At 37.5% G+C, this 16,367-nt stretch overlaps 1 protein-coding gene across 1 annotated transcript in view; it reads right to left on the bottom strand.

Moving 5' to 3' along the window:
- The window catches only part of LOC109289773 (follistatin-related protein 4-like), a 418,807-nt gene that overhangs the window by 171,687 nt on the left and 230,753 nt on the right, over positions 1-16,367 (bottom strand). Inside the window, exon 4 of the mRNA XM_019505975.1 lies at positions 7,029-7,277. Coding sequence (XP_019361520.1) covers positions 7,029-7,277 — 249 coding nt within the window. The remainder of the gene's footprint in view (positions 1-7,028; positions 7,278-16,367) is intronic.

Raw genomic sequence — 16,367 nt, 5'->3', positions numbered from 1 at the left:
AGAGAAGGTCATGTGGTTAGTCTTATTTCTAGTGATAGCAAGCTCTGGTCACTACACTTAAGTCTCTCCCCTAGTAGATATTCATGGAGTAGTGGAGCCAACCTTTTCAACAGGCATGCCACAAATTAGACCTGCACCCTCCTTGAGTGCCGCTCCTATTGCCTTCCTCTGTCCAGTTTCTGCTCTGTTTTCCTCTCCCTGCCACCATCCATTCCCTGCAAAGACGAGTGCCATTCTTTTGATATGAAGAGCTTCCGACTTTGTGCCCCTCCTCCAAAAAAATGAGAATGTTCTACTACAAAATTTTTTAATGATTTACTTATTACTACCCTCAGAGTCAAAATCCTGGAAATATGAAACAGGTCAAACTTCAGCCAGTGTGTAAAACAAACCAAGCGAGGGCTGCATAGGTTGTTACATCCCATAACTTGGATGGAGGAGTTAGCTTAGGACTTCAAAAATCTATTGTCCAGATTCTTTCCTATGCCTGCCCCAGCATCCTCAATATAGCACTGTCTAGTAGAGTAGCATTTTGGAGCACTTTAAAGGTGAAGAAATAAAACAAATTAAAACTAAGCAACAGACTAGCTAGATTTGCTATTACTTATTAAGTATAGACCTTGCTCAGACACTGAAATGGAATCAAAATATTTTATCTGTAGTTGTGTAAAGAGTATCAAGTTTGTCACTCAGATAATTGGATAAATTGGCAGAACATAAGGATTCAATCTGTAGTGTTAGTCAGATGCAGCTACCTGGGCACTTTAATCTTAATTGAAGACACCAACAGGGACAAACCACCTTGAAGAGCCCTTCTCAACAACTTAATCTTGCTCTGATAATTAAACTATCTACTTATGCTGATTATAGAAAACAAATAGAGAGCACATGCCTACTGACTGAGATAAACACGGCGCGCGGTTCTCACACACAACATTTTGCACTGTTAGGCTTTCTTCTTCAATCCCTGAGACACAAACATGCAAATTGCTGGGTTTTATGTCAGTATACAAGTTTATCAGCATAATAACTTATCGTTAATAGTATCCTGAGGCAGCAACTGCAACCCTCTGTGTGCTAGGTCCTGTAGCAACTAACAGGGAAAAAGGCCCCTATTTAAGGGACGTTCTGACATTCCCAGTAGACAAGATAAACAAGGGGTAGAAGAAGAAAAGAAAGAAAGTTAGAAATGGAGGCACAGAATTACTTGGGATTTCTGTAACAGAACCAAGAATTGTACCTAGATTACCTGTTCAGCTAAAGAGGCTGTTTCTATATTTTAACCCAAATGTTTTATTTCTCAAATCATAATAAAACCAGCAAAATTTGAGGGAGGGGTTTTTGCTTAGTTGTGTTTTTGCTTGTTTGGTTGGCTTGGTTTGGTCTTTTTGCCAAACCACCCCCACCTCCCCCCCACACACACATATCCTATTTACCAGAATTGATGGAGACATGAGACTGATGTCAGAGTACTACCTAAAATGATGCCTCAAACCAAACAACTCAAAGACTGTCTCAAGTGTTTTCCATCTACATAATGCCAGTGCTAATCGTGAACTCACTATCACCTTAAACGGTCAGCCTCTTACATTCGAAACCCACCCATTTTATCTTGGAGTTACCCTTGACCAGACTTTCACTTATAAATCACATCTCCAGACAACTGCTTTAAAAATCAAAACAAGGAATAACCTACTTGCCAAACATGCAGGCTCCATTTGGGGTGCCAACACCTCCAGGCTATGTTCATCTGCTCTCACACTCAGCTGCAGAATACTGTGCCCTTGTATGGCCTCATTCATCACACAGCAAACGAGTGGATACCCAACTACATGCTACAATGAGTTTTGTGTCAGGCAAAATGTGTCCCACTCCACTCCATGGTTACCAGTCTTCAGTAACATTGCCCCCCCTCATCTCCACCAGACTAATGCTAGAGTAAACTTGCTAGCCAGACTCCATGACAATCCTATGCCGCCAGTTAACTGGGACTTATTCCACCCACCACAAGCTCAGCTCCCCTCAAGACGGCCAATACAGTCCAGCCTTCTGACTTTTCCTTATTTACTCAATAGCATGAAAAAAGGTCAGCACAAGCACCAATCAATCACCCCATCATCTCTGACCCTACAGTAAGTCAACCAGGATTTAATTGGCCATGCCAGTATTGGGCACTTCTCAACCATTTTTGAACTGGATGTGGTCACTGTGCCTCCAGCCTATACCAATGGCACCTTTGCAATGACAACAAATGCCCTTGTGGGCAAGTTCAAACTGTGTCCCATACTGTTGACTCATGTCCATCTACTATGTTACCTGGTGGCCTTCAAGCTCTTGACACTGGTGATGACATGTCTCAAAATGGCTGAAACAATATGCCGAAACCACATACCCCAAATAAAATATCAAACAGCAACTATTAACATAGCCCTATTGCCAAAAGTTTAAGGGCTTCCTTAAACTGGAATGTTAAACTACTCCTTTCTTACATACTTTCATGGTTTGTTCAGAAAACTATGCAAGCATGACATTGTATCATTAGGTATAATATAGGCATTGCAAGGGCCCTGACTGCTGAAATGAGAACTCATTTTCTCTTACAGTGTATGAGATAAAGAATGAATAAAATATTGGGCCTCGGATATAATTTTAAAGGGCAAACTATATGTAAAAATGGGAAAAAAAATTGACCACCTTCCAGGAAAGGGGGAGAAATATACAATTAATCTTCAGAGGTGCTGAGAACCAATTTGTGGGTTTGTAGCATTTCTTTAAAAAAAATAAAGTTATTAACTCACTTATTGGGCCTTTTCTTTCACTAGCTCTTTTTAGGACAAAGTGAAGAGGTGCTTTGATACTTGCTTTGGATGTCCAAGCATCTCTCATCCTATAACAATGACTCGTTACATGGCAAGTAGTGCTTGGGGCACAAATATTCAATTCAAGGATTGAGTATGTCACTTGTTAATTATTTGGCGACCCACCAAAGATATTATTAAAGGGGGGAAAAAAAGCCAGAAATCAATGTGTTCTAGAAGTATATTTAACAGAATAAAGATTTGCATAAATTCCAGTGATGCATATCCTCTAATGTGCCCTTTGGTCCCTTTTGATGCTCAGTATTCTTTTTCTGACTTCCAATCCTTTTTAAGACAAGCTGTATTGATTCTGGGTCTAATCTAATTACTATAGATCACTTGAAAAATCTGAATGGTAGTCATTTCTCCTTCATTAAAAAGAGGAAGGATGGTCCAATGATTAGGCCACTAGTCTGGGACTCCTGACACCTCACTTATATCCCTGGATCAGCCACAGACTTCCCATGAGACTCTTGAAAATCAGAGGCCCATGATTGTAAAGGTACTGAGGTGCCACTCTACTCTGCTCCCAGAACAGCAGCAATTTGAGCTGGGATAGAGCAGAGCCAGGCTGGCAGGGGGCATAAAGAGTCAGCCTTGGGCTCCAGATGGCAGCAGCAGGCAATGGAGGGGCTGGCTACATGAGGGTGCTGAGCTATGTTGCTCAGCGGTAGACAGGAGTCTGACCCTCACCTGGTCACCATCTGCATGTGCATTGCAGTGCAGCAAATGACCCTACCATAAGATACTACTGTCCCCAACAGTATTATCTGATGGCAGAACTAATTAGTTTACTGTGTTCTAATACTGGTGCACATGTAGACAAGTGATGCTTTACTGCACAGCTAGTCTACCCAGCAGTAAAATGCATGTAGACATACCCAGTGTAAACTAATCCTGAACTTTATGTTAATCGTGCTCAAAAGATCAATTTTATAATTTTCATCAACTTTATGCATATTAGATACTCTGTAACATTGAAAAATTAAGAAAATAAGATAGCAATTTGGCAGAGTAGGTTGAGAAAGGTTTTCTAGTACTATCTGATCTTCAGGAATGAAATAAATTCAAGTGACAGAATGATCTACACTTCAGGCTCTCTGTCTTCCTTTATTCACAGCCAGTCAGATCCTGACACCAATTTTCTACTATTGCTCCATTGCTCCATAGTGTTACACCAATTTGGACCACCTGAGAATATAGGCTGCTCCAATTTTGTGTTTCCTTGGCCAAATAACACTGGTTAGATAGCACCTTAAGGTGTTTACACATGGGTTAAGCTGCAATTAGCTTAAATTCACCATTTTTCAGGCACATTAAGGGAGCACACATGTAGACCCACTCCCTTAATGCACCTTAAAAATGGCTAATGCACCTTAAATCAGCACATATAAATGTGTCCACAGTTACCTATATTCTGATTTTCCCCACTGTTTCTGCCATAAAAAAAATAACAAATTACTCTGAGTGTAGAACTGCAGGTTCCAGAAGAAAGTGTACTAGAAAATTAAAATACAGGAAGGTACTTAACTCTTAAAGGCATATCTTCAGAGGCATGGCAAGTTAATTAGATATGACCTGGTTAAATGCGGCATAAGAGAGTACAACACAATTAGGTTTGGACTCGGCCAACAGAATCTTATTAGAATTTCTCCCTATTCCTCTCGCCCATTTTCCCATTTTTATACTATTCCACAGTTCTTAATAAAATACATACAAAGAGCTAAAATTGTAAATTAACAGGGGGATTCATTAAGAAAACAAGGAGATACAAATTGAATTTAACTCAATTTAAGCCAATAGTTATGCCAGTGTAAAACTAATGCAAACTGGTATCAGGTCTGTAATCTATATCGTTTCCTTTTAGAAGAGTCCCAAATGAATACATAGCTTGGATCAGTTACCTGTATTACATGTACATTAATGTATTCAGTCACTTCAAGTGCCCAACATGACGTACACTGAGAAGCTCCAAATACTTAGAGCTCACATATTACTTCAATTGTTGTGTTACTGGCCAGTCTGAAAAATCAAGTCCCATATTTGAAGTTGAGCCCCAAAACTAGTATCCGAATGTGAAAATTCTGGCCATATTTGTGTGGTAGACCTACTAAAATCAGTCTGAATAAACATTCACCAGCATCAGTCAGGTCTTAATAATGACATTAATACAGAATCGGTACAAGTTGTGCATAAGTGATGCAAACTTGTTGGCAGGTGCTAGAACTCTATTGTAATCTGGAAGTTGTTATAGAACTCAGTAACAATTATAACACCTTAATATAATAGACCATTTGAAAGACATTTACAATAATAATCCAGCAGACACCGTTTCTTCACAGCAATTATCTAGAGGTAGGGTCACTGATCTCTCTCAATTAACAGAATAATAAGCAGTTTCTAAAAATTTCAATGATAGCTAAAGGAAGGCCAAATGAACCTGGCTGAATATAAAAGAAAAGAATAGCATTATTCAGGAGTTCTCTTCTGCATTCATGAGTTACTCAATAACAAAAATCAAAAGAAAACCTTAAAAGGAGTCTCTGGAAGGAGTAAACTCTCATGCAGAGCTCCATTTGTGTTAACTTCAACTGCTGACACCAATGATAATAGAATGCAGACTTCAATTGTTTGAATGGATTGTTCTCCAAGACCTGAATTTGTGGCCATAATTTTCTATAGCAGATACATATTTTTTTCAGCCATGCAAATGATCTAGGGGTGATAAAACTATATTGTCTGGTGACCATTGCTATTGTCAGAATAGATGGCATTTTGGAATTTTGGTCTGTGAATTGTAACTTCTGGGCCACTCTTTCTGAGGGAGCATTTTACACCATGGAGGACTTTATTCTTAGGGTATGTTTTATTTTTACTGGGTAAAAATTGTATGAGTTGAACTGACCTGCTAATTATTCCTCTCATTATGAACATCTCTGCCACATCAATATCAACATGTTATTTCTCATAAAGGGTGAATGTGTGTTCTGTTCACTACCTGAGCTACACTGCTTACAGAAAACCACATAACTTAGATTGATTCTGCCTCAGGCTTTTTGGATGCCTGTACCTAGCCAAAGTGTAATCCATTGTCAAACCTCAAGAGAATATTCCTGCTATGTGCAAGTAATATATATCGTCTTCCCATTTGCTTGTAGGAGAAAATGGCTACTTTATGGTTTTTTTCCATGACACACTTTGTATAATACACTATTCCGTTTTTATGCATTTGTCTTGTTCAAAGCTTTGCAAAACAAATTACACAGTAAAATATTATTGCACTAGAAACTCAAGTATATAAAACATTACTACAATAGGTACACTATATGTAATCTTGTTATTTGCCATTTCCTACTTTGATTACATTTTGGGTATGTATTCATGGGTTAAACCACTGCATAAAGTACTGTGCTACAGTCCCCAGAGTTTTGGAATCAATCATCCTTTAAAAATGTCTCTCTTCAAAAATGTAGCAAAGTTATTTATTAGGGCCGTGTGAAATTTCACCAGGTGTCCCATTTCGACACTGTTTCAACTCATTTCAAGCTTGAAACAGCGAAATCAAAATGATACGAAAGGGTTCAAAACAGCCTCAAAACAAAACAAGGGCAGTTGAAATGTTTCAAAAGTTTTGAAACGTTTCGAAGCTGCACTTGCTTGCAGCTAAAGAGAAACTAAGGAGAGGGAGGGGGAAGAGGGGGGAAGGACTGCTCTCATATTGACTGTGATCCTTCCCTGAGGTCCCTTCCAGTCCCAGTGCTCTGGGAGAGGGACGGAAAAACAGCTGTGCCTTAACACATACATCACAAGTTTTGCTCGTCAGTAGCTTGAGGTGCGGTTTCCCAGAAACCCCTGCACCTATCTCCTTAAAACTTGGCAGGCCTCGTGGCCTCAGAAGGGGCTACCACCGTTCAAGTTTCAACTGAATCAGGCAAGAAATGACCAAGTTATAGGCAGTTTCATGCTTCCCCATTATAGCCTATGGGCAAAATGTCGAAACAGCGAAACAGTTTTGATGAAACAAAACAGAACTCAAAACGAAAGTGTCCTCTTGAAATGGTGAAACAGAAGTTGAAATGAAATGGTGCTGTTTCACACAGCCCTCATTTATCAGGTTAAGATAAGATGGATAATGGACAAAACATAGGTATTTTTAAAATTATGTCCTACCTTTGAAGAAACAGTCCTTGCTGTGGATAATGTAGATTTTCTTTTTCTGCAAACATGAGGCTCGATGGATTTCACAGTGATTTTCATAAAATTTGCCATCAGATCCACATACTGGCATGTAACTAGGTTTGCAATCTTCTAAGCATCTACATTCCGGCTTATCAGTCTCCTTGTTAACCACACACTTACTTCCCCGCCCACAGAATTTCTTTTCACATGATGCATGTAGGCCATCTTGTCCATAAATCACTAGAAAAGGAAAAAAAGTGAATATTAACTATATTTTGTTGAGCAGAATTTAAATGTATAGCATAGGAGGATTCCAACTACATATTGTCATCTTGTGGACAGTACTCTAATCTGATATGGAGACTATCTTTGCCTGATTTGGCAAAGATTTTAAATGTTGTGGTGTTTTACATAGCAATATATGTAGGAATTTTGTTTAATGACAAACATGTGACCAAACAAGCTAGTCGAGGAAAAGTTTTAGCCGGGCATAAGGAAAAACTTTGTTTCCGTATGGGTAACTAGAATCTGGAACACACTTCCAGCAAAGGTGGTGCAATCACCATCCCTGCCGGTCTTTAAGAGGAGGCTGGACAAATACCTTATTGAGCTCATTTGATCCCAATTACCTCCTGCCCATGGAAGGGGACTGACTCAATGATCTTACAGGTCCCTTCCAGTCATTCTTTCTATGATTCCATATACTTTAGGTATTTACTGAACCACAGCTGCAGAGACTAGGTTTCTACAGTACATATATCTTGCATTTCTGACACGTGACTTTGTTTGGGCTATTTTCTTCCTTTTCCACTTAAAATATTGAAAGGACAAATGTGTAGTGGCCTGAATAATTAACAACACCCCAGACATGGGGAAGATCTTTTCCTTGAAAATTGCCAGTTGCTTCTGGCAACTGCAGGAACCATAGTGGCCAACAGCTTCAACTCTAAGTTAGTTGTTTAGGATAGAAACTAGGGAGAGGAAAATGTACTGCAAGGGCCAAAGTTTCTTTTTGTGTAGGTTATGACAGAAAATATTTTTCTTGAGTGAATGAAGCAAATCAAAGTGCAGACTTATCTTTGTGACAAATACTGTGGTTAGATTGCTCTGCATTATGGAGTTGACTGGCTCTTTAAGTTGACTGCAATTAATTTAGCACCCCAAAACCTATGGGCTATATGCTTAAACATCTTTACTAATTTTGGTTAGTACCTTTCTCCATTGGTGACACTGTAAAATTCCCACAGACTTCAACAGAAGAGAAGCTAGGCTGAAAATCACTTCTTACAAGGAGTTTAATTCTAAAGGATGATTCACAAAGGTTCTTCCCAGCATAAGCAAGGCCATCTGATTTTGGCCTTTGGTAAATATAATAAAAAGAAACTTTCTTTTCAGGTACTAACATGATGGACTGAACACTTATTTTATCTATTGTATGATATTTTTAAAAGGCGTGGGAGGTTAACTGAGATTGCAGTATTGTAGCATTTGAAGATTTTGTATTCATAGGCTTACAACATAACTAATAATATTATGATTTATACAGGACTGGAAATTTCCAGGTAAGCCACTGTACAAAGAGTAATTACTAGAATTATACTCAATTACGAGAGTTTCCCCAAACTGTGTTATGTAAATTATAATAAGCTCAACATGGTAAATTAGAAAAGGAAGTTGCTAGAAAACACAAAGTTAGTAACCAACAATTTACCACAAGCTTGATTTAATATCCCACTACTACATACTAACCCAAAATGCAATACTATCAAACATAGGACCTCTGAATACATTTCAGGTTAAAACATGTATATAAAATGCAAAGTTTCATATGTAACAAACTCCGATTTTTTATGTCCTAGTTAAGCCTTTGTTTTTATTACTGTAAATTCAAAAGGAAAAATTGGACGATTAACTATTTGACTCAATAGCTCTTTAAAATTCCAACCCCGTCAGGCTAAGAAATATTGATTTTTTTTCCCTGAATCATAATAAACTAGAAGGTCAAAGTGTCCCTGAGCTGCGTAAAAAGTACCATCCCTAAGAGGCATATCTCAATATCTTTCTTTCGCTTTACTAATTGTTCAGTATGTTTTGACAAAATATCCACAGGAATATAACCTCTACATGCAACCTCTACTTGACCTAATTGTCAAGGCCATTTATAATTACGGTATCTGCTGTACATTTATCAGGATAAACATACCAATGTTTGAATGAAGAAACGTCATTGAACAACATTGTTATGAGCATTTCATTGGTTAGTTATTTTACTCAAGTATACTGGAAAAGTAGGTAAGAATTTGCTACTGGAATTTAAGTTACAGTGATTGTTTAAAATGAAAGGTTTCAATAAAACACCTAACACAAGAAACTTTTACACCCTGTACCCCCAAACCAAAATCATCGAAGCAAATTTTTTTTGCTGTTTTCCTTCTTAGACCCTAGATCCTGCAGGGATCTGCGCCCACCCACCCTCTACGCACACATCCTTATGCCTATGCAGAGTTCTACTGATGTGCCTTCAAAAGGTGAGCAAAATTGTTGGTGTAGGCTGCAAATTTAGGGCCATAACCTTCTGCTAGTTGTATGAACGCATTGTTTTTGGGGGAGATGATATGGGTAATTTAAGCCTTCTCTTACTCGCTAAAATAAAATTTAAATCTCACTCACTAAAAATGTACCAATGAGGCAGGAGTCCTACTAGCTGCCATGCTTTCTGGTAGACATTCTGCAATGTGTAGCTAATACACTCAGGAACTGGGTATTGTTTCCAACTCTACATGTAACCTACATGACTCTATGTGTACATGACTCTCACTGAAACCATTCTACCCCTACTACATCCAAAATCTCCCCATCTGCACTAAGCTATTTTTTCTGTCTTCTGTGGTAAGTCAGCTCTTAAAATTAACAGCTACCCCTACACCTCAGAGTAGTTATGGACACCAGTAGTTATGGAACTACTATTAGGGGCAATATTTCTACATTTATCATGGTGTATTTTTTCTTATGTTAGCCTGTGTCCAACTTAATATTGTTGGATTTGTCTAAACAAAAGTTAGTAGTCTCACTGTAATGTAAATGGGTGCTTATACATGTGCTCCTTTGTGTTCTAATTAGAATTTGTTAGAGCAGACTCAATGAATCCAGTCTGCTCCACATCTAATTAGAACGTTCCAGTGTCACTGCAGAGCTGTGTGTATTAAGCCCCTGCATGCTTCAAAATGGCCTTGGGGTGCTTTAACTAAACCTCGTCAAACAAGATTTAGATAAAGCATCCTGTGGCCATTTTTAAATGCACAGGAGCTCAATGTGAGTGACACTGTGGCATTTTAATTAGAGTGGCTGACCAGGAACTGCTCTAATTAAAACGCCGCCCCTCTCCCACCTCCAAGCACATGTATAGGCAGCCAATATTTCTGACCTTTAATAATATGAAATTCCTACATAAGTAACTAAATACATAGTTCTGATTTTCTATGACCATTGTGGATACGGTGAGATAATTTATTTTAAAAATTTCTGGTTTTCAAGATACTATTTGCTTCGTTCATAGGCTTCTGAACCTTTTCTAACACTATATAACTAACAAAAAAGTGATTTCAGGCAGTTTTTCATTCAGTAAGTCTGACATGATTGGACTGATCTTAAATTTCTAAAATCCCCATATCTGGAAACTGAAGTATATAATATCAGATTACTTGAGCCAGTCTGTAGGATGTTGATATTTATTAATATTATTTAAATTTGTATTTGTACAACCCTTTAAAGGTATTAAGCTCTAAAAAGTTCTGTCAAAAAAACCTCATGCATATGGCATCCAAAAATGTTGATAGCAGAATAAGTAGTGAGAGAGTGGTGTTCTAGTCATAATAGTCCAGAAATTATGCAATAAACAAGGATGTCTCAGGGTGATTTCTTTTATTGGACCAACTATGTAGTTGGGATAACAGACAAGGTTTTGAAAGCAAGACATTCTTCTTCAGGTCTGACCAAAATAAGCCAAGCACAGCTAATAACAGAATAAGAAATATGAAGAACTGCTAGGGGGTGGGGGAAGATGAGCTAATGGCCAATAAAAGGACAGATCTCTTTAGAGGTAAATTTTGACAGAACCTCAATACCAAATTGTTACATCCAAAATGTTGGTCCATCTCAAATAGAAGGCTATCAACCATGCAAAAATAATTCTTATAAGAAGTCATATAAATAGTTACCAAAAATAATTCTTATAACCACTCCTGATGACAAGATTTCTGCTTGCTTCAGTAGAAGTATTTTCTCCCCTTTACTTATTCATAATTGGAACATAATTATTACTTGTGCAGTTTTCCAAACCATTTGCAACATGTAGAGTGACTATCAATGCAAGATATTTTATAAGCATAATTGGAAACATGGCCCCCGTTATAACGTCTAAAAGTTTAATGCTAACTTTTTGGTCTGGGAAAACCCTGAAAACATTGCTACAAATTGAAAATGCTCAAACAATGGGTATTTGGGATGGTTTCACATGATTTTACATGCAGCATTTCCAAAACATTTTATTTTAAGAATTTGCTGAATATTATCATGGCTTTTAGGCACCTAACCTAGAAATGCATGGGTCAGCGCAGCAAAGTTAGCTGATAGTCACACTAAAGAAAGCACAATAGTCAAAAGGAAGTCAGAGTTCTCCGAGCTTTTGACCATGATCATCTTGTGAACTTTAACATTTTGCTCTGCTTTGTGATAATTATTTACAATAAACTTCAGAAGCCCATTCAAAGTGCGAAATCAAGTTGGAATTGCCATACATTGTCATCTAAGACACCAACACCATGAGGTTACTCCTCTGCTTTTAAGAGAAGAATGAAAACTGAGAGGTAGTTCACCAATTAAATAAGGCCGCTGTCAATATTTTTCTTTCATGTTATTAAAATAGAGCGAGTTCCCCACTCCTACAAGGGTTAAAAGGAGCAGTAATGGAAAAGGTAATCAAGTGAAAATATTAGCTAACTGCTTGCAGTATTTATGAGCCCCACCATGCTGCATGAAAAAGATATCATGCATTTAATTTATTAGTTATAAAGTCATTTGCCTAGGTTAAAAATTGATCATCTTGCAAAACAAACCACTTTTCAACGCTAATTAAATTTACCAAACATGGCCAGAGACTGAGTTGATATATTATATTAAAAGTTAGCGTGATGGAGAGAGCCAATCCATTTGTGGCAGGATTCAACTTCTCAGATGGATTCTGACAGGAAACAAGAAAAGTTTGGAATTCTGGCTGAAGCCCAAATCAGCCTAATATTCACAGGAATATAACTGCAGATCAGGAATCATGTCAAGTTCATTCAGAAGGCTTTTAATTCAACACAAGACTTTAAAAGAAAAATGAAGAGGCAATTTGCATCCTTGGGCTTATGAGACTATCCATCCTCTGGCCACTCATTAAGTCATGAAGACAGAGACCTTGTCTGCATTTTACACACTGTTGAATACATTAAATACACTCAACTTATTATAATACACCTCTTACACTCTCATCCCTAATCACTATTTCTTACTTGGGCAAAACTCCCAAAGAATTAAAAGGATGCTAGATTGAGTAAGGAGAAAGATTAAAATCCCAGGTTTTGTTAATCTGTTTTCTCCATATTTAAAATGGAAGCCATAATACGTACCTGTTTTATAAGTGGTTTATGAATTCAATAGCATTTGTGAAGTGCTGTGTACTTGCAATATATTTTTACTCAGTCTGAATGAAAATCTAACCATGTAACTTCAAAAAATTGTTTATGAACTTCTTTTTGTTATAACTTAATGAAATCTATACTACCGAAGAGGCATTATTCAGTCATTACAGAACAATATGCCTGCAACATTTCTTGTTGGAACATGGAAAATATGGAGAAGCCAAGCACAGCAAAGATGAGTTAGATGTAGGAGACCTCATGCATGCATCTGTAGATCTTACTAACCATGGAAAATTTCTACCCAAAAAATAACTAATTTGACAAACCAGAATCAGTTACAGTAACTAATTTACTATCAGAATAGCCTGGAAAGAGATTAAACACTGAGAAGGGGGGAAAAAAGTAAAACCTCTAAAGTTAAAAAGTCCATAAATAAGCAGTGAATGTATTATTTCATTACAATCTCAGTTTAATTTTTTTTAAAAACTCTTATGTGCAATGTAAACCTCCAGAAATAAAACTGCACCAGGACTGGACATTTTTGTGAAGAATACAGATGGTAGACCTTTTCATATAGTTATACACATATAAGTGTGTACTTGACACTTGACTTAACATTATTTATTTGGTCTCGGCTGGTAATAAAGGTGTAGCTACTGTAGTATGGGTCCTTTCATCTTCCCTCACTACCACATACTTATTATATGCTTTTTGGATAATTCATGCTTTGAAGTACTACCAATTTGGATAAATGCAAATTGCAGTGGGTTCCTGTTAACAAATGTATATGTGCATTATTATTGCTTCATTAATAAAATGTAAAGCAATGAGCAAAAAATTGTTAATGATCCTGGAATATATATATTTTTGCACTGCATTCCTATTATGCAAATGTAGAGGCAAAAAAAGTTAACTCACCTTAGAAAATCTATATTAAACCAAGGTGTGTTAGCTGAAGTGCTACCAATGCATACAATTATCTGTGTCTGGTCTTCGGTGTTCTGATTTTTTTTTTTTTTTAAGAAAACAAGAAAGTTGTCTGTTTTGCTACAGATGTGAGTATTAAAATTTGTGACGTGACACTGGTGTAAGATCAAAAATATAAACTGATTTTATAATCTCAAGTGTTTCTATACCTTCGTGTAATAAGGCAGTTTGGAGATCATGTTGTTCCTCTTATGTAATGTTTGTGTGTAATGCACACAGACTGCTCCAATGGAAAGAGATATTATGGCCTCCAAGGATAAGGATAAAAAATTATAATATATTATGTTTGCTAAGATACTCTATAGGAAAATAAAGATAGTGGGTACATCTACACATGCACTTTACTAGGGAGCTGACTAATTAGCTCTGTACTAAAGCATCACCATCCACATGTGCACCAGTATTAGGGCTCAGTAAATTAATTAACTCCAGTATAAGATAATATTGAGATAAAAAATTGTGCCTAGTCAGCCAGGCGGTAGACCCCTAGATCCTGTCAGCTCCTCCACCACCCAGCACTGCCACCTCAAGCCTGGGGATGACCCCGCTCCGTGCCCTCTCCCACACCAGGGCTACTCTGCCCTGGCTCTAATCACACTGCTTCACCTTCTTTTCTCTGTATACCTCATATTGCATTAAAAAAATCCCCAAATCAAAAACTAATAAAACCTGCAAAATAATCTCATTATTTTAGAGATGACTTTATTGGTACTGATGTTAGTATATTACTGCCAGGCATATTATGCAGGGTTTAAATGATTCCAACTGCAAAGGTCTTCAAGAAAGTGGAAGCTTCCAAAACTGATCTCTAATAGCTTCTCTATATATCATGTCATGATTTTCAGGTCCAGTGTCCTCACAATAGAAAGCTAGGAATTTCTCCCAACCAACAACATAATGCTCAAATTTCTAAGTTCTGACTTTGGATCTCAAATTCATCTTTGGTGCAGAAGGAAACATGGCCTTGTCCCCAGGATATTTTTTTAATAGAAATTCCATTAATTATTGGAAGAAAGAAACACTTCTTCAGCAAATTATTTTAATAGCAGGTGCTTGAAAGTGATCAGTACTTAGAAAAGTTAAAATAAATCCAAGTGGGAATGGAGTACGGACAGATGTTGTGCTACTGAAGTTAGGAGTTTTGCAATTGATTTTTAAGGTGTAGAATTGAGCAAGACAGTTCAAGGAAGGCCATCCAGGGAATGAGCTCAGTGTGACTAATCAGATGGATCTCATGATTATATGACACAATTTAAAAGCAGACCATTTGACTAAAATCAAGAATACCATATTAAACTGGCAGCCATAAGAGCAATGTTTAGCTACAGTGTCCTGAAGTGGATACAGCAAAATGGATCAGGAAAAGGACCGGTGGCTAATTCAAGATGCAGCAACACCTCCATAATAAAGACAAATCAATGGCAGAGGAACTGTCCCCATAATCAGAATTCCTTTGTGAATAAAGGTAATAATACATATGTGACCACAAGGCAGGATACACAATCTATTCCCAGAAAACTTTCCATTCTAACCTAAAGAGCTGATTAAAAGGATTCCCCCAGTGTAGCTTTGAATTCACAAATATTTATTCACTCTCCCTCCCCACTCTCTGCACATCTTTCTAACAATGGACAGTCAGAATAGCTCCTAGAAGACAGACTTTTATAAAGGTCTACATTCCACAAAAACACAAGCCCACAACAAAAAGAAATTTGTAGAGAAGGGAAAAGCATAAGATGGTTAAAAGAAAGGGAACACCTTTATATGGCCAGAGACTTGTCATTGTAAATAATCTCTGTGACCTCCCAGTGTGTGCTGAGAGAATGATTTAATTTGTACTGGTGTTAATCCATCTAGCGATAAAGTTATTTGTGCCCAACAGTTCTGAAAATAGCAGTACTCAAAATTAGAAGACAATTTGTCTGTGAAAATTGACAGTGCTCTGAGGAGGATTACAGGTAATATTGTAAATGGGCTGAAAATCACAAGTGTCTTACTGTGGTACTGTGGATACAATTAGAACTAAATGTTGCCTAATTTCAGCCCCAGTCAAACACTCTGGGATCCAAAGTTTGATTAGCACATTTATGTGGAAAACAGTACATTTGTGAGTGTATGAAACAGCAGATGGAATGGATATTAAAAAAAAAAAAAATCAAAAGGAGAAATGATGCAAGTTACATCTGCAATAATTGAGAGAGAAAATTGTAATTCAGTGTTTGAAAGTCTGGCTCAATGCATAGTTGTCATTAATTTGTGGTAGACAAAACTTGTTTTAAGTATTCTCTTTCCTATAATGAGAAACTTCTGAAGTCAATGAGTCATAAAGAATATTGTACTTACAGGATTATCTATGAGAGATACTTGATATTAAAAGTATTCTTACTTCATGCTTCCAGGGGAGAAAATTAGGACTTTGCAAAGCTTTGGGTGGTGATTCGATTCGGAGGAGATTCAGCCCGATTCAGTGGCCAAATCTCTGAATCCAGATCAAATCAGGGGACTAATTAAAAGGTCTGAATCGATTCGAAGCTCTCTGAATCTTTGGAAAAGATTCAGAGAGCTTCAATGATTCGGACAGTCCCCAGTGGCTGCAGCATGGAGCTGCAACCAAACTCAGAGCTCGTACATAGGGGGCAGGGGAGGGAGGGCCGGGGGGGGG

The sequence above is a fragment of the Gavialis gangeticus genome, unplaced genomic scaffold (assembly GCF_001723915.1).
Source record: "Gavialis gangeticus isolate Ggan-Ray unplaced genomic scaffold, GavGan_comp1, whole genome shotgun sequence".
Taxonomy (NCBI): Eukaryota; Metazoa; Chordata; order Crocodylia; family Gavialidae; genus Gavialis; species Gavialis gangeticus.
Note: the sequence above shows the minus strand (reverse complement) of the source record. Positions and strands in the feature narration are given on the sequence as shown.